The sequence below is a fragment of the Pavona decussata genome, unplaced genomic scaffold (assembly GCF_977016875.1).
Source record: "Pavona decussata unplaced genomic scaffold, jaPavDecu1.1 SCAFFOLD_244, whole genome shotgun sequence".
Classification (NCBI taxonomy): Eukaryota; Metazoa; Cnidaria; class Anthozoa; order Scleractinia; family Agariciidae; genus Pavona; species Pavona decussata.
The window spans coordinates 536,574-556,147 of record NW_028145649.1 but is presented as its reverse complement, the minus strand read 5'-3'; the positions used below and the strand labels follow the sequence as shown (position 1 = coordinate 556,147).

At 40.7% G+C, this 19,574-nt stretch overlaps 1 protein-coding gene across 1 annotated transcript; it reads right to left on the bottom strand.

Annotated features, from left to right (window-relative positions):
* Window positions 1-16,121: 16,121 nt before the first annotated feature.
* On the bottom strand, window positions 16,122-18,849 carry LOC146457277 (uncharacterized). The gene has a single exon (XM_085092112.1). The coding sequence runs from the start codon at window positions 18,094-18,096 to the stop codon at window positions 16,330-16,332; it is 1,767 nt and encodes a 588-aa protein (XP_084948238.1). The 5' UTR covers window positions 18,097-18,849; the 3' UTR covers window positions 16,122-16,329.
* Window positions 18,850-19,574: the final 725 nt, after the last annotated feature.

The window sequence follows — 19,574 nt, the reverse complement described above, 5'->3', positions numbered from 1 at the left end:
ATACGTTTGGGGATTAGTAATTCTTACGTTTGTTGGTTAGATTTGTTACGTTTTGGGGTTAGTAATTCTTAAGTTTGGGGTTTATTTTTGTTACGTTTATTGTTTGGTAAATCTTACGTTTCGGGGTTAGATTTCTTACGTTTGGGGGTTAGTAATTCCTACGTTTTGGGGCTAGTTTTCTTATGTTTGGGAGTTAGTAATTCTTACGTTTGGGGGTTAGATTTCTTACGTTTGGGGGTTAGTTTTCTTATGTTTGGAAGTTAGTATTTCTTAGGTTTGGTTGTTACAAGGGGTTACAAATTCTTACGCTCGTGGGTTAGTTTTCTTACGCTTGGGGGTAAGTAATTCTTACGTTTCGGGTTTAGATCTCTTACGTTTGGAGGTTAGTAATTCTTACGTTTGGGGGTTAGATTTCTTACGTTTGGGGGTTAGTTTTCTTATGTTTGGAAGTTAGTATTTCTTAGGTTTGGTTGTTACAAGGGGTTACAAATTCTTACGCTCGTGGGTTAGTTTTCTTACGCTTGGGGGTAAGTAATTCTTACGTTTCGGGTTTAGATCTCTTACGTTTGGGGGTTAGTAATTCTTACGTTTGGGGGTTAGATTTCTTACGTTTGGGGGTTAGTTTTCTTATGTTTGGAAGTTAGTATTTCTTAGGTTTGGTTGTTACAAGGGGTTACAAATTCTTACGCTCGTGGGTTAGTTTTCTTACGCTTGGGGGTAAGTAATTCTTACGTTTCGGGTTTAGATCTCTTACGTTTGGGGGTTAGTAATTCTTACGTTTGGGGGTTAGATTTCTAACGTTTTGGGGTTAGTAATTCTTACGTTTGGGGGTAAGTTTTATGAAGTTTTGGGGTTAGTAACTCTTACGTTTGAGGATTAGTAATTCTTACGTTTGGGGGTTAGTTTTGTTATGTTTGGGGGTTAGTTTTCTTAAGTTTGGAGGTTAGTAATTCTTACGTTTGGCGGTTACAAATTCTTACGTTTGGGGGTTAGATTTCTTACGTTTGGGGGTTAGTAATTCTTATGTTTGGGGGTTAGTTTTCTTACATTTGGGGGTTAGTAATTCGTACGTTTGGGGGTTAGATGTCTTACGTTTGGGGGTTAGCAATTCTTATGTTTGGGAGTTAGTTTTCTTTCGTTTGAGGGTTAGTAATTCTTACGTTTGAAAGTTACTAATTATTACCTTTGGAGGTTAGTTTTCCTAGGTTTGGAGATTGGTGATTCTTACTTTTGGGTGTTAGTTTACTTATGTTTGGGGTTTAGTTTTCTTAGGTTTGGGGGTTAATAATTCTTACGTTTGGGGGTTAGTTTTGTTACGTTTTGGGGGTTAGTAATTCCTACGTTTGGGGGTTAGATTTCTAACGTTTGGAGGTTAGTAATTTGTTCGTTTGGATGTTAGTCTTCTTACGTTTGGGGGTTAGTAAATCTTACTTTTCGGGGTTAGATTTTTTACGTTTAGGGGTTAGTAATTCTTACGTTTGGGGGTTAGTAATTCTTACGTTTGGGGGTTAGTTTTCTTACGTTTGGGAGTTAGTGTTTCTTACATTTAAGGGTTAGTAATTCTAACATTTGGAGATTAGTTCTCCTACGTTTAGGGATTAGTAATTCTTACGTTTGGGGGTTAGTTTTCTTATGTTTGGGGTTTAGGTTTCTTAAGTTCAGGGGTTAGTAATTATTACGTTCAGGGTTACTTTTCTTACGTTTTGGGGGTTAGTAATTTTTACGTTTTAATGTTAGTTTCCTTACTTTTGGGGTTACTAAATCTTACATTTCGGGGTTAGATTTCTTACGTTTGGGGGTTAAGAAATTCTTACGTTTGGGGGTTAGTAATTCTTACGTTTTGATGTTAGTTTTCTTACCTTTGGGGTTAGTAAATTTTACATTTCGGGGTTAGTTTTCTTACGTGTTGGGGTTAGTAATTCTTACGTTTGGGGGTTAGATTTCTAACGTTTGTGGGTTAGTAATTCTTACGTTTGGGGGTGAGATTTTTACGTTTGGGGGTTACAAATTCTTACGTTTGGGGGTTAGTTTTCTTACCTTTGGGGGTTAGTAATTCTTACGTTTTGGGTTTAGATTTCTTACGTTTGGGGGTTAGTAATTTTTACGTTTGGGGATTAGATTTCTAACGTTTGGGGGTTAGTATTTCTTACGTTTAGGGGTTACAAATCCTTACGTTTTGGGGTTAGTAACTCTTACGTTTAAGGATTATTAATTCTTACGTTTGGTGTTTAGTGTTCTTATGTTTGGGGGTTACTTTTCTTAAAATTGGAGGTTAGTAATTCTTACGTTTAGGGGTTACAAATTCTTACCTTTGGGGGTTAGATTTCTTACGGTTGAGGGTTAGTAATTCTTACGTTTGGGGGTTAGATTTTTAACGTTTGGGGGTTAGCACTTCTTACGTTTGGGAGTTAGTTTTCTTACGTTTGGCGGTTAGTAATTCTTACGTTTGTGGGTTTAGTAATTCTTTTTTTTGGGGGGTTAGTTTTCTTACATTTTGGGGGTTAGTAATTGTTACTTTTGGGGGTTAGTTTTCTTACGTTTGGGGATTAGTAATTCTTACTTTTCGGGGTTAGATTTCTTACGTTTGGGGGCTAGTAATTCTTAAGTTTGTGCGTTACAAATTTTTACGTTTAGGTGTTAGTTTTTTTACGTTTGGGGGTTTGTAATGCTTATCTTTGGAGGTTAGTTTTCTTATGTTTGGGGTTTAGTTTTCTTAAGTTTGGGGGTTAGTAATTCTTACGTTTGGGGGTTAGTAATTTTTAAGTTTGGGCGTTACAAATTCTTTTGTTTGGGGGTTAGTTTTCTTACGTTTGGCGGTTAGTAATTCTTACCTTTGGTGGTTTGATTTCTTACGTTTGGGGGGTTAGTTTTCTTACGTTTGGGTATTAGTACTTCTTACTTTTTGAAGGTTACAAATTCTTACGTTTGGGGGTGTTTAATTTTTACGTGTGGGGGTTAGTAATTCTTATCTTTGGAGGTTAGTTTTCTAACGTTTGGGAATTAGTATTTCTTACGTTTGGGGGTTAGTTTTCTTATGTCTGGGGTTTAGTTTTCTTAAGTTTTGAGGTTTGTAATTCTTAAGTTTGGGGGTTAGTTTTCTTTCGTTTTGGTGGTTGGTTATTCTTACGTTTGGGGGTTAGTAAATCTTACTTTTCGGGTTTAGATTTCTTACGTTTGGGGGCTAGTAATTCTTAAGTTTGGGCGTTACAAATTCTTATGTTTAGGGGTTATTTTTTTTACGTTTGGGGGTTAGTAATTCTTACGTTTGGGGGTTAGTGTTCGTACGTTTTGGGGTCAGTAATTTGTACGTTTGTGGGTTAGTTTTCTTACGTTTAGGGGTTAGTAATTCTTACGTTTGCAGGGTTAGATTTCTTACGTTTGGGGGTTAGTAATTCTTACGTTGGGGGGTTAGTTTTCTTACTTTTGCGGGTTAGTAATTCTTACGTTTTAGGGTAGTAATTCTTACATTTGGAGGTTAGTTTTGTTACGTTTGGGGATTAGTAATTCTTACGTTTGGGGGTTAGTTTTCTTATGTTTGGGGTTTAGTTTTCTTAAGTTTGGGGGTTATTTTTCTGACGTTTGTTTGGTTAGTAATTCTTACGTTTGGGGGTTACTAATTCTTACGTTTGGATGTTAGTTTTCTTACGTTTGGGGTTAGTAAATCTTACGTTTTGAGGTTAGATTTCTTACGTTGGGGGTTAGGAATTCTTACGTTACGGGGTAAGTTTTCTTACGTTTCGGGGTTAGTAATTTTTAAGTTTGGGCGTTACAAATTTTTACGTTTGGGGGTTTGTTTTCTTACGTTTAGGTATTGCTGTTGCCTGGTGTTTGGCCTGTTTCGACAAGAGAATTGCTGCTGAAAACCTGATCGGAGATGAAGAATTCAAAGAAGAGGAGCCAGTCAATCGTCCAGAGCAGCAAGTGAATCAAATACAGGGGAGTCCTCAAGTGGAAACAGCAAGCAGCTCGAGTAAGGCGAAAAAGAAAACAAGACAGGCTACAAACGATGGTCAGAGCCGCAAGTGTTTACCCCTAAGTGAGAAAGTACAAGTGATCCGTGCCTCACAAGATGAAAAGGAAAGCATCAGGCAGCTGGCGAAGAGGTTCGCTTGCGGAAAAACTCAAATAGCAAAGATCATTGCTGATAAAGAGAAAATTATGGATGAATGGATGTCCAATGGCAGCTCCACGATCAAACGAAACAACTTCGAAAAGTATGAAGAGATAAACCGCATACTGTGGGATTGGTATGTCAAGGCTAGAGCAGCAAACATCCCAGTGGATGGGCCTTTACTCAAAGAAGAAGCCAGGTTGATTGCCAAACAACTCGGCGTGACAACTTTTAAAGGAACAGAAGGCTGGTTTTCTAAGTGGAAGCAACGGCACAACATTGCGCAATTCAATATCGCTGGCGAGGAAGGGGATGTTAGCAAAGACACGGTAGAAAGTTGGAGTGAACGTGTAAAAGAATTGACCAAGGGATATGCAGCTGCCGATATATGGAACGAAGACGAAACTGGGGCATTTTGGAGAGCGCTTCCAAGCAAGTCTCTCTCAGAGAAGGGAAAGCGATGTCGTGGAAGAAAGAACGCCAAGCAAAGGATCACTGTCGCTTTCTTTGTGAGCGCCGACGGAAGAAAGGATAGTGTTGTTCTTATCGGAAGCAGCAAGAAGCCCCGTTGTTTTGCAAACCTTGTAGATATTTCGCGCCCGTGTGGCGCTCAGTATTTCAGCAACGCAAAGGCATGGATGAAAACTGAGATAATGGAAAATGTGATATCCAAGTTAAACAGCAAGATGAAGCGGGAAAATCGTAACATCATACTCTTTCTCGACAATGCTCCCTGTTATCCTCCCTCCCTAAAAGGCAAGTTTTCCAACATCCGAATTGAGTTCCTGCCGAAAAACACCACGTCACACACACAGCCTCTTGACGCAGGAATCATCAAAACTTGGAAAACGTACTACAGGCGGAAGCTATTGCGATATGTTGCTGGCCAAATGGATGGAGAGAAAACTGCGAGTAAGATTGTCAAGTCCGTTAATTTGCTGATGGCTGTACGATGGGTGGTCAGCGCCTGGGAAGAGGTTCCAGCTGCAGTCGTCTCCAAATGCTTCAAGAAAGTTGGGATGTATCCTGTTGAAAATCTCAATGCTGAAGAAGATGACGACCCGTTCGAGGGAGAAGAATTGATGGATATTCCTGAATTGCTAAGCCATATTTCCCCAGGACTAGACATGTCAGCGTTCGATGACGAAGCTGAGGCCTTTGAGCCACCAGTGGATACCACACTTCCAAACTGGAGAGATACCGTACGACAAGAAATAATCGCTGCGTCTATCAACGAAGAGCAGGTGTATGAGATAATCGACGATGATGAGGAATATAACCAGCCCCTGCAACTTCCGGAAATTACATCTGCGGAACAGGCGCTGGAACTTGTTGGGAAGCTAGCGGCATTTTCTGACTGGCAAGGAAACGAGCCGCTAGTCCAGGCAATTACCAAGGTCAATGATGTCTTAGTAGACATGCGACTGAAGTCTCTATTGGCAAGGAGGCAGTCAACCATAACGGACTATTTCTCCTAACTGTCATAGGACCAAGCAAACCTTCTCTGGTCACGATATACCTTTTGGACGACAGCAGTAAGTCCCGTTGAACGTTTTATAAGAAGAGTTATGTTTTTAAGAAGCACCAAAGTTACATTTATAGACGGCAACAATAAGTCCCGTTGAACGTTTTATAAGAAGAGTTACGTTTTTAAGAAGCACCAAAGTTACATTTATAGACGGCAACAATAAGTCCCGTTGAATGTTTTGTTAGAAGAGCTATGTTTTTAAGAAGCACCAGAGTTACATATATGGACGGCAGCAATAAGTCCCGTTGAACGTTTTGTTAGAAGAGTTATGTTTTTAAGAAGCACCAGAGTTACATATATGGACGGCAGCAATAAGTCCCATTGAACGGTTTGTTAAATGTAGAAGAAATACGGAAAAATATTTTTTCGAGTTTTAACATTTGACATCAATAAAGAGTTTCGCTTTATATCTTCAGTTGCTATTTTTGTCTACGCAATAAAACACAATTAACACCCGCTAATTAACTCTCCCGTAAGCGGACATCCACCCTATTTTTCTTTGGTGTCCGCTTACGGGAATAATTCTCGTAAGCGGACAGCTCTACTAACGGACACGTTTTTTTCAATTCCCGAGGGTGTCCGCTTACGAGAGAGTTGAATGTATTCAAATAAAAGTCATGTTGTTCGCTTTGCAACAATAGGCGAGTGCCAAACAATTCTAAAGAAAACAAAAACTCTTAATTAATTAGCTTTGTGAACCCGGCTTTAACCACGAAGTTAAAATTATGTTAACGAAATTGACTTTATCACTACATGACTCCTAAGAAACAGTCTAAAATGTCTTCCAAAGAGAAACGCTTCAAACGACAAATATAACGCGAATAGAACTGCATTTATATTTAGAGAAAGTAACATTCAATTCACATTGAAACTATAAATATATAGGCGAACTTCTTCAGAATGAATGGTTAACATATTCAAATCAAAATGGTGCACTCTGAATAATTTTGCCTTTTGACAATACTCACAAACACCTGTGAAATCGATTTCACGTAACTGTAATAACGCAAATCAAATGCGACTAGTCGAAATGTTTGAGAAACAACTAGAAGAAGAGAGAGAAGTTTGCCGTTTACGCGCGCTCTGTTCTTTCTTTGAGAAATGAACAGCGTCGTATGCACACAAAACTTTGAGAAATAAACAACAAGTTTAGTTTTGTTTGGCTCGTAAAACCTAAAGTAAAACGGTGCAATTAAAAGCGCGAATTTCTTCGAGCAATAAAAAGAAACGATTTCACTTTGTTCGAATAACGAACTCCCACGCGCAGAACTAGTAAACTACGGTGTCAACTTAAAACAGCGTCGACTCGCAAACATCATTGAGAACATAACAATTAACAAAACCGCTTCAGTACGCATAAAGATTTCGAGCATATTTACCCGCGCTCTGTTCTTTCTTTGAGAAATGAACAGCGTCGGATGCACACAAAACTTTGAGAAACGAACAAGTTTAGTTCTGTTTGTTCGTAAAACCTAAAGTAAAACGATGCAATTGAAAGCGCAAATTTCTTCGAGCAGTAAGGAGAAGCGATTTCACTTCGTTCGAATAACGAATTCCCACGCACAGAACTAGTAAACTACCGTGTCAACTTAAAACAGCGTCGTCCTCGCAAACATCATTGAGAGCATAACAATTAACAAAACCGCTTCAGTACGCATAAAGTTTTCGAGCATATTACAAACGATTCCACGCATTCGCGTCTTCTAGGTCCTTCTACAGAACAGTTTACTCGTAAAGAATCTACAAGTAACGGCATTCAATACTCTCTTTGAAAATGTAGAAACAACTGCAAACCGAGAAGGTAACTAACATACATCAGGAAGTTTACAAATCTTACAGTAATCTTTGTTACATCAGCTGCTGATTTTCTTGAGGTTTTCCTCTCTTACTTTAACTTCTTCTCATCAATGTCTTTCGCTTTGTGCACAGTGCAAATTCAAGTTTGCTGAGTGCGATTTTAGTTCCGATTTAACTCTAAAACCTGATAGGTTATTTTATTCCGGTTTGCATTGGTCAGAGGAGCAAAAAACCGGTTAACCGTAAACGCAAATCAGAAGCGAGTATCTGTTCTTGCATACAAATGTGATTCTAACAATGGTCATTTTGCTGACTCAGCTTTTCGCAGTAGAAAGAAGAAAACGCTGAACAGGCAATAAAAAACAAGTTTGTCAAGTTAAAGAAGAATAAAGCAGCTGATAGTGCAAAATATGATTGGTGGGTTTCGATCCTACTTTTCTCGTAGTTTTACTTACTCAGCTTTTGCATTTGTGACTAGGCACGCATCGTGTAACTTCTTTGTACTTTAGCGTTATAGAGTCAAGCATAGTATGTAAATAAGACACTCAAATATAGTGCTTAACACATAGATTGCTTATTAAAGTGGTGAATTAACCGCGGCTTAGGCGTCCTTTGGACGCATTTCACTACTCGTATTTCATACCCGTTGGATTATACACAACTAAACACATATGGTATAGAGTTTAGTCAGCGCAGTTATCTCTTCCATCCCGTGCGAAACATGCTCAAATAGAGTGCGATAAACATTACTTAAGAAAGCGGTGAATTAAAAAAGGAATCCGTTTGGATGTGTTTCAATTCTCGTATTTTAATCTATCATAAATACGCATCGCGTAAATTTTTTGTTAGCGCGGTAATCTCTTCCATCGTGTGCGAAACACGCTCACATAAAGTGCGCAAACATACCTTAAGAACGCGGTGAATTAACTTGAGCATCCTTAGGAGGTGTTTTAATACCCGTATTATCATAAATACGCATCGTGCCGATTTTAATTTAGAGCATATCACATTACTGCTCGGCGTCTTAACAAAATGAGAAGTGTAAAATAAGTTATTTTACGCGGCACACAAACTCGTTTATTCAAACGCAAATGCATCGCATAAAGTGTCTGTGTGTGTGAATATTGTTTTGCAAACGTAAGAACAGCGCAGTGAATGACACGCATAAAAAAAAAAAGGAAATCCGAGTGCTTCTTTGAGGAGTCGAAACTAAGACCTTCCAATTACTTGTTCGCACTTTCACAAGTGAAACCCGCATTTTTAACTAAAACAGAACCAAAACCGCTTTAATTTGGCAAAAGAAATATTTCAATTATCGAAACAACACTTTTGAGGTTTGAGCGAACGCAGCATTCGTTCTTTTATTTCAGTAAAGGTTTCCTTCTGTGGGTGGTAACACATATTCGACTCTAACTTCAGCGTCCACTTGAGCAAATTTCAGTACACTTCCCAACCCAGGGTAAGAGAATACTTGTTTCAACGTAAATGGAATCATGACGCTCACATCTTTGTCTACTCTATCTATTCAAGTGAACAAACAATCGAAATTCTCTTACAATTCTACACTGAGTATCCAGCATTCGCTTCACGCAGACACAACGCAACTGAAACATCTTGCAAGCGATAGAAACAACTCAATACTCATTACTGAAATAAAGCCGATGAGTAAACCGTTTTACTCACATACTACTCCGAGTAAAAGTTAAACGCTGTAACCACGTCATACCCATTTTTTCAAAGTGCTCCGAGCATTTAAAGTTACTCATTATACCAAAATACTGCTCATTGACACTAAATTGTGACACTGGGGTTAGAGGTAGATGCGGTGCCTAACACAAATCAACTAAAGGGTGATGTCCAAATTACCGAACCCGAAAGATGACAACACTCAAGATTACAAGCGATCATAAACAATTTATTGAATTCATAAACGCACAGTTTCTTACATAGTTAAAGGAGTCTAAAGAAGAAACGACACTACAAAACAATAATCATGTTGCTGCAATGAAAGGAGCGGTACATATTTTCTCCGTCTTATTCATGTTATGCTATTTATGAGCTGTGTATATTTGTCATGATTATTGCTGTAACCTAACAGCTTGGATATTTGCTCGTCTTTTCGTCCAACTATTTAAGTTTGGTTTTACTTTGAGACATTATCCGGCCTAGGAATTCATTTGTCACACTACTAGCAACGTTCATGATACTTTCTCGTTTGTCCTTTGTAACTGAATGCTTCTTCGCCATTCGAACTTGATTTAAGAACTTCCTCGTATTCAAATAGTCTGTTCAGTAGGTATTTCCGTTTACTGATTGCTGCCTCTGCCGCCTCTGTATAATCCATTTCATCCTCTTCCATAAAACTACGCAGTGTTTTCATTACTTTGTTATGAACTGGATCAGTTTTAAGATCACAGTACCACTTCAGATAATGTAGATATAAGGTTCGAAGCCTCTTTCTATAAGCAGGAAGAAGCAGATTGGACGCTCGAGCCTCCGCATCTTCTTTTCGCAAACCCTGAATTATGTACTCTTCGACCTGTTCCTCCCAAACTGAATTGAGATCACGAATAGCTTCCCCACGCAACTTATCCCAGGGATCGCGACCATCATCCTCACTGTCACTATCCGTGCTTTCATCTTCCTCGTCGTCGTCTGTACCGTTTTCATCATCATCTTCTTCGTCACTTTCATCTTCATCATCAGCCTCGCCAGCCTCGTTATCATCATCATCATCATCATCATCATCATCATCATCATCATCATCATCATCATCATCATCGTCATCATCATCATCATCATCATCATCATCATCATCATCATCATCATCATTATCGTCATCACCATTATCATCATCATCATCATCATCATCATCATCACCATTCTCCAAAAATTTTGTTCCTTTTTCTTAAAACGGTTGTGATCGGTTTTCAAAGTCGACAGAATTCGAAACCACAGCTGAAGTAAATTCTTTACACTCTTATCTGACACTCGGAACATTTCGTTGCTCGAAACAAGCACTCTGTTTTTCGCCAATGGTCTTATTTCTAAGCAATGGCGCTAAACCGGAGGAACAGTCTTAAAGGGAACTGTGTTCCTGTTTTGGTCATTTGGCACAGCTTGTCCTGTTAATTAAAACAACCGTGCCCCCTAAGTCATTAGGAACACTTTAGACCATCAGTTCCAATATTGCTACTGCAAGTACAGCCGTTTTTACCATTCCCGTTGTTGACAATACTTGGATGTTGTTGGGAGGACGGGCTCGACGGAAAAGCGATGAACAATTTCTAGTTATAAAATGTGTTGCATAAAATATATCGAAAATAGTGACTTGATATTCTGAGTAACTGTAAGTTTGTCCCCATTGTTCCCGTTAAACCCAGTATACCCGCTCAATCTGAGCATTTCTTTTCACGGGAATCCATTCACCGTGGTTAAAAGTGTCTGGACATGACGGGGATGGCGGATTTGACGGGAAAGCGGGGAACAACTTCCAGTTTAACTGCATGTTATCTTAATATAATTTAATTATTATTTATAATATACTGTTAGATACTTACGGTTATAAAATATGTTATATTAAATAGATTAAAAGTATATCAATAATAGTGAATTTATATTCTGAGTAACTGTAAGTTTGTCCCCGTCGTTCCCGGTAAACCCAGTATACCCGCTCAATCTGAGCTTTTTTTTTTTTCACGGGAATCCATTCTCCGTGGTTAAAAGTGTTTGGATATGACGGGGATGGCGGATTTGACGGGAAAGCGGGGAACAACTTCCAGTTCAGTGGTATGCCATTTCAATTTAATCTTATTATCATGTTTGGTATTGGAATGCTACACAATTCTCCAGGGCACTTATTGCATGTTGTTGGTGACACTATTGAAATCAACTAACAGATTCCTCTCTGCATATGAGTGCTGTTTTTGAAATCCTGAATGTAGAATTAACAACATGCCTATGGAAAACTATGCGAGGGCTTCGGCTTCTTGACAAACACATCCTTGTCAAAGGAATGCTGCACATCTTTTCATGTATTACATAACCATGTTGACTCTCCTTTAAGTCAACAAAAAGATTTCTATCAGCGCAATTTTTGGCAAACCCGGTATGTACTATCACGTTTCTTGAAAGTATGAAAGAGTCTGTTTTCCTTTTGTGGTCAAAGGAATGCTACACCTCTTTTCATGTATTACATAACCATGCATTGTCAGTGTACAAGATATTCGGTCCAAAAGAAAAAACTTTAAAGGAACAACAAGCCTTCGCTGAAACAAAAATTTCCCAAGTATTTGGGCATAAATATCGGTTGCAAAACGACGCTGTCATCAGTTCAACACTAGCAGCCATGGCGAGCGGACCTGCGAAGCAGCTCAACAGTAAGGTACGTTGGACTTCTTTGCCGCTTCTTGCAGCTTAGTTTTTTCCCTTGCAGCTAAATTCTAACCAAGATATATTATTTCCACAGAAAATAAGAAGTGCTTTAATCAGTACCATTTTGACTTGACAACCGTGAAAGGATGCTCCTTGATCAGCACGAAAATTTCATTCAGTACCGGAGAACGCGAATCGCTTGAGAAGACTTGGAAAGAAATTACAAAGAAGCGAGACGAGTGTGACCAGGCACTGAAGAAAGTACAGGGGATGGCATTTTTTTTCTCGGCCATCGGCTCGAAAGAAGTGAGACCCCGACAAAAAGATCAAGCGAATAATTCACAACAAGGTCCCGTTGAAGAAAAAACCTACCACCCCGCCATTAGTTATTGGCTCGCACTCAAATCAGTGAACGGCATGCAAGTTTCTACAGTCCCCATACACAAGGCTCTGCTGGAAATCGGAGTGGAAGCTGACCCCAAATCTTTACCGTCGTGCGTTCCAGGCAAAGAGGAAAGCTGTGCTTCGCCTTTATGCCAAATTGTGAAAGATCACAACAACTCCTTCACACAAAGAAAGGTAGACGCCTCCTTTCGATATGGAATAGAACTACTTCAAAGCCAGCTGTGCGAAGAACCTATTGGGTCGCCCACGGGCAGTGAACGCGTTGTGCGCCTTCAAGTGATCTCGCCGGAATTCAGGGCAATATTGACAAAGAAGGCCATACCGGCGTTGGCCCAAGCCGGAATGGTTTTCGATGTCTTCGGGATAGAAGAGTCTCAAAACGCCGAAATCACTCCAGAACCAAGTCAAGATCTTGCTTCACCAATTGGCATCGCCCTGAACGACGTAGAAAGGGCGATGAGAAAACTTGGCTACGCCCTTTTTCACGGCGAGGTGTATAAAAAGCTAACAGCGGCCAAATACACATACGAGCACTGTAGCTCAGTGAAGAAATTCCTGAGCATCCTTGGCCACAACCCCAAACTACGAGAGACTGTTTTACACCATACCAGCCAACTCGTTCAAATCATGGGAGACCGCGAAAGCGAGATGTGTGACCAGTTAACGATAAATTACGACCTTGTAGAAGTGCGGGACGGCTGGTGTTACTCAATCCCAAATCGAAAGTTTATCAAAGACGCCATTCAAGACCCAAGCATAGGCAAAATAACACCAAGGGCGTTTGTCGATTATGATCACACAAAGAATTCTGAACCCGGCTATTTCCAGGCCATCCTCGAGAACAGCCTCGACGAAGTAGAAATTTCGCAATTTTGCGAGTACTTCCTACGGGCTTCTAAACCACGGAGGAAAGCAGCACAAAGAGAGGGTCCTCTGTCTTATTGGGGAGCCGAACAGTGGCAAGACGTCTCTTTTTACTCCACTTACGGCAATCATTCCGAGGAGGTAATACCCCAACACTGAAAAGCAAGTAGCATGTACAGTGTCAGCTTTTTATGAAATACAGCAACTAGTAAGAGCTCATTTATTCATAAAACTTGTTTTGTGTTTGTTTATTTATGTCGTTTCAGGTACATCGCGATGATTTCTAAACAGCGTGCATTCAACAAGAGCATGATCGACACAGACACGCAGATCATATTCCTTGACGAGGCCTATGCAAAGATGCTCGATCCAGATGATTGGAAAGTAAATAATAATAATAATTAATAATAATATTTATTATTTATATTGCGCTTTTTTCTATAAAAATAATCAAAAGCGCATTACAATATTATTATAAAGCTAAGTTAAAAATTTACGATATTGTTAAACTATCGTTTTCTTAACTGAGATAATTGCATCTCTCTTTTCATACAGATGCTGACGCAAGGCGGCATTTCAGCATACGACAAGAAATACAAATCTGCGGTCCCCCTTGAGATACGGTGTCCCATTTTCATTACATGTCAGACTGAGATGGACTTCGGCGCCGACCACAACGATGCTATGGAGGTTCGCCTGCAGAAATTTCATTTCAAAAGGTAAGAAAGCTTAAAAAGCACTCTCGGTCTCGTCCCAAACTAGTTATTGCTCGATACAGCCATCAAGAAACACCTTCACATGGTGTCGAACGTTGACAAAAACGGAAAGGAGATGCATGGCTCGGAAGACTTATTGGTATTTTTTAAAGTTTTGTCCCTACTTATTTTGAAGGTTAAACTCGACCAACGCTGCTGGTGTCCAGGAGTCCTTGAAAAGCCATGCAATGGACTGCATCGTGTGGGCCTCTACCAAAGCAGTGACTCCAGAAGACGAAGTGCCGCTTAACACCTCAAGAGCGCACGACGGACCACTAGACGAGGACGAAAAGGAGCGCATTCGCTCTGCCTTGCTTGACGATAGCGAGAGTGGGGAAAACGAAGATAATGTCGATGGCTCCCAAGAAGAAGAAGAAGGAGAAGGAGAAGAAGAATCTGACGGAGATTCGGATGCAGAGGATGTGCCACTACGAGCATCTGAGTTCTGGGATAGAAACCTATCACGAATATCGAAGGAGAGAGGAAAAGTGCCCAAGCAGAGCCTAAAGGAAAGACAACTCGCCCTTATCGGAGCGGAAGTTCGAAACGTAATGGAGGAAGCAGAGAGAGATCTACACGATAGAGAGAGCAGATTCCTAGAGGAAACAAGGCGTCGATGGGTGAGTTTGGGAATGATAAGGGAGGAAGATGCCCATCTTCTAGACAAGGTCGGCGGACCATACCATCCTAACATAGAGAGAACACGTGAGGAGTATTTTCTGAGGAAACGGGAAGAAGAGATGCAAGAGCTCGAAGAAAAAGCGAGAAAATTCTACGAAGACGAGTGGGTTCTTCAGAAAGAACAAGAGCTGATAGATCTCCAGAAGCAAGAAGACTCTGCCACTGACCAAGACGTAAAAAAAGCCCTACAATATATGATCGGTGTCGCCGAGGAGGCCCTTAAGTTAAATTTCAAGAAAGTAGAGGTCCCAGGTCTGGCAAAGCTTGTGCTGGAGGAACGGAGACGCAAGTGCGTAGAAATGGGATGGACGTCCACTCAGCAGACGCAATGGATATGCACCATCTGGCAGTCACTCCCTTACCCCTGCGAGGCGTTGCCGCGACGTGACGAAGAGACAGACGAAGAGGACATGTTTATAACGCAGGCGCCTTCCCACACTCAAGACAGTGGCTACAGAGAAACTGTGGAAGAGTTAAATCCTCTCTCGCCCAGCGGAGCAGCGACACCTAGAAGGAGCCCACCTTTCGACCTCGACTTTGCACCCCCAACTCCTAGCTGGGTTGTAAGACCAATTGAAGATTACAGCCTTCCCAGCACATGGGGAGGAATCCCGGTGAACAGCCCCAAACGACCAACGAAAAGAAAGTCACCGGGAATGCAGAGGGCTGGCAAGCGTGGAAAATGTCTGTCGGGTCAGAAAACAATAACAGATTTTTTTTTCTAGTCAGTAGAATCCATTTAAGTGCGTAACTAGTGATTAAACGTTCATTAAGAGTATTGAGTTCACGTTGCATTACAAGAATAAATAGAATATTATTGGAAATCACAAGTGTGTGTGTGGACACCTTTTGTTACTATATAAAATGAAATATGCTATCTGTGTAAAGTAGGGCTTAACCCGTCACCATGGATATAAATACAGTTCTGTTATGATAGCTGTTTGAGCGAAATAAAATGAGCATTGGAAATATTTACTGTGTGCCTAAAAGCTCGAGGCTAAGGAAGGAAGAAAAACACAAGAAATAAAGTAAGCTATTTCGATTCCTTACATCAATTTCAACATTTCTCTTCCTTTCCAAAACGGCGAGCAAAGTGTTGACTAAAGGCATAAGTAGCGTTCAAGACTTCGAATGTGTGTACAATAAATAGATTACAAATATTCTGTACAATAATATAATAATATTCTGTTGTTGATTGTTACCATGGCAACCGAATAATGTCAATTGACGTGTCACTCCCAAATTGTAATTGATAACAATTAAGCGTACACCGTAATAATTTTCCTAATGACAATAAATGAAATTATCTATTTATCGTTTTTTCACTTGTGTGTCATATGTTTGAAGCGCCAACAACGGAAGAGTCAAAGTCAAACCATGTCGAGATTTAACAAGGGTCTCCAATTGACGGATTCTAGCACCTTGAGCTCTTCTTCTATAATGTCCTCCCTTTTCACTGGCGTGCATACCATGTCCATAAACAAATCATTTCTGGCAAAGTCGCTTTCCTCCAATTTGATCGCAAGAAACAGACACGCCAATATAAGTCGTCTTAGAGATGACTTTTTCCTGTCCTTGGAACTGTTCAGGTGACGCCATAGAAGACTTTCCGCCAAAAAAGCAGTACTTTCGGGGAAATTGGCGGCACACATCCCTTGCAAAAACTCGCCTGCCAACTTGATATCTCGTAAAGTTAGTTCGGGGTGCTTATCGACAAGGCTGTCCATGCTAGCGCGTCGGCGTCCAGGAGCAAAAGAGATCGAATGCTAGAGTTGCTCGTTATTTAAAGCAGCAAATTGCTTTGATTGGACCATTTACTTTTTTGAATATTTATAGAATCGCCGCGTCGCTCGACATAGCAACGAGTTGGCTGTTCTTCCCTTTTGAAAATGAAAATCGACGTCTCTAAGGATAGCTTTCCATTGTCCAAAACCATACCTTTTGATCCCGGCTTTAAGATACTTGTCCTCCTCCTCCGTGAACAGTAAACTTGTTCTCCTCGAAGAGCTCTTTCCTTTAACTTTTACGGCACACTCACAGGTTTTCTCTAGTGGTTTGTCGGCTTGGCGATCAGGGGGTGGGGCTTTTTGAACTGTTTCCACTTCGTCGGTAGAATTAGAGCCGTCTGATATTTCGTCATGTTCTTGCGAAGATGTAGATTTGTCAGAGAGACGCGCGCGAACATCTTTGTCAAGTTCCGTGCCCTTGTCGCCTTGCAGTTCCTCGAGAAACGCGTGCGCCTTCGTTGCGACGTCGCGAGATCTTTGCTTTTGGTAGTGTACCCTAGCAACTACAGAAGTGTGTTTCTGATCTTCGGAGATTGCGTTTTGCGCAGAACTGCCCAGTTTTAACGAGCTGGCGGTCTCTACTATTTGCCGATAGCGCGTGGGGTGAACGTACTTGCCTGTTGCGTCAAAAACCAATTTGCTCATTGATTCTCCGAGTTTGCTGTGCTGCCTTCCATTTCTTGTTACAAAAACATAATCGCATGTGGGCTTTAGAAGAGGACGAACGTGGTTGATGAAACCTTCAAGCACTTGCATGCTCGTGTCCGTAAGAAACAGCGAGTCGAAGCCGTATTTTCCCGCGGTTTTGAACATTTTCTGGTCGATATATCCACCGCTGGTCTTGGCATTGTTTACCATCTCCACAGTCAAATACTGATAGGTCATTGGCCGGGAGCCTTTCACCTTGATAAACAAATACAGGGCGAGAAATTTAGTGGCAAACGATAAATCCAAAGGCGACACCGCGCGCGGTTTTTCTTTACACGTTTTAAGCACGTTTTCGTAGCGCGGCAAGTAACGCCCGACCGCTTCCAAGAGTTGTTCTAACGATGCCCAATGCCCCTTAGCCTCTAACGTGTCTATGTCGAGTTCGCCGTTCCATTGAATGCGCATCATTTTTGAAACTGTTCGACGCACCTTTTTCAAGTAGATCTCTGTGGTACAAAGACTGCTTATCACCGATTTCGACGCGCCGTTTACTTTTCTGAAGTCCACCATTTCCCCAATTGCGTCGATGTAACCCAGTCGTCCTGCGTGACCAAGCTTCCATTCGTCCTGCAGCATGTCAACAAATTTGAAAAGGAGATTCGGTGAGCACAAACCAAAGTCGATTATGTCAAATGTGAGCTCTTCGTCGTCTTCGCAGCAAAACTTCAAAAACTTTAAACACCTGCTGACTATTTGCTTGGATTGACGCTCGCTTTTGCATCCTCCTCCAGTACCACTTAGCCAGGTGTAGAGTTGCTTGGCAATTACGCTAGAATTATCAAAAGATGGAATGTCTTTTGATGTGCGCAAAATGTTTTCACGGGGCTCTTGTTTAACAGAGACAGTCGACTCGATCTCCTTGGCATCTTTGGTGTCGGGCTTTTCATCGAAAAAATAGAACCATGCATGCTTTTTCTTTACATGTTTTCTGCATCCTCGCTGGGTTGCGAATCCATCGTGACTACAATTTTGAACTGGGCAGTAGAAAAGGCCGTCTGTTTCATCTTCTTCTAAGTGAAGTCTCTTCGGCTTGGGCAAAGCATTTGGCAATTTTGACCAGTTGACTAACTCTTGGCTCTTGCTCATTTTTCGTCAAAGCTAAGACTGCAAATGCGCGTAAACTCCAACGGGCTTACCTTCAGTATACAGCTTTGCTCTCTCGAGACCAATCAATTTGACTAGCCAATCACAATCGTCTATGCAAGATATTTGCCCGAACGTGTTCTTTTGGTTAGACTCGAGACAATTGGACAAGTCCTGGCAAGTTCATGCTTGCACACGACAAGCTTGTGCATGTCCCAATAAACAGACAAGCAGGCTGAACCTGATTTTTGTTTATAAATAAAAAAAAATGGTTGGCACGTTAATAATACATTGCGCGTTTGCACCATCAATTGTCCGACACCAATCATCCCGACCCCTCCCCTAACTTATTCATCCTGTGACTTTATCTATAAAAACTAATTTGTGCATTCACTGACCCTCAGTTATGCTATACCTAATTACTTTTCAAATCTGGAACAAAAGTTCCTATTTAGTAAGAAAGGAACTTTCAATTAATAGGAATAATGATGGAGTGATAAGTTCCTTTGCAGGATAGATCGGAACTTATTTTTGCAAAAAAGGACCAAAAAATAAAGTTATCGGAACTCCCGTTCTCTTTTAGTAAAGGGAACTAGGAACACTTGGTCCTAATTTCCTGATCGCAGAAATTAATTCGGAACTTGAGTTCCCTTTCACTTCTTAAGGGAACAAATCAAGTAGAAAGGAACACATCGAATAGGAACAAATAGTTCCTAATTACAACAACAGGAACATCGCGTTCCTATTGTTGACCAATTTGTTCACTTTGACACCTAAACAGTTCCATTCCATGCAAAGTGTTTGAGGTCTCTTTGCAGCTAAAGGGACTAAAAACAAAAATGCACGGAACACTCGCGCTTTAAAAACAAGGTTGGCTCTCGTGTCGCATCAACCAAAATTATTTTTTTCGACTCTGAATCACAAAAGCGGTCCACTTTCGAGGTTAATACAACGAATGACTAAAATCTAAGTTAATTTAGGTACAAAATAAAGGGATCATCACTTTTGGGGAATGTATATCATCATCATCATATTCTCGTTCTTCATTGTCGTGACTTAAACTCCTTACGTGTTGTCCTTCATCTGCGTTTTCTTGAACAAAAGTATCTGGAGAATGATCTTCACTAATAGTATCTTGACTGCTCATCTCCTCTTGGTTTTGCATTAGACGTTTGTGACAACCCTGCTTCTCGTGACGGTCTCTATTAAATTTTCGACTAAACGTTCTCTTGCAGAACTGACAAGGATGTGCCATAGCCTAGTTCCGCGATGCTTACTAGACGCTTTCCTCCCTTGAAATGAGTAAACCAATAATTTTTGACTCATTTATAAAATTGAGTTACTCAAAGAGAGCTGAGTAACTGATAATAGCCCATCATTAATCGGTACGATACTCTGGACGCTCAAGTGGCCCTCAGCCAACACGAGTATTACCCCATTGTGGTACATGCTCTGAGAGGTCAACTGTTACTCATGCAACA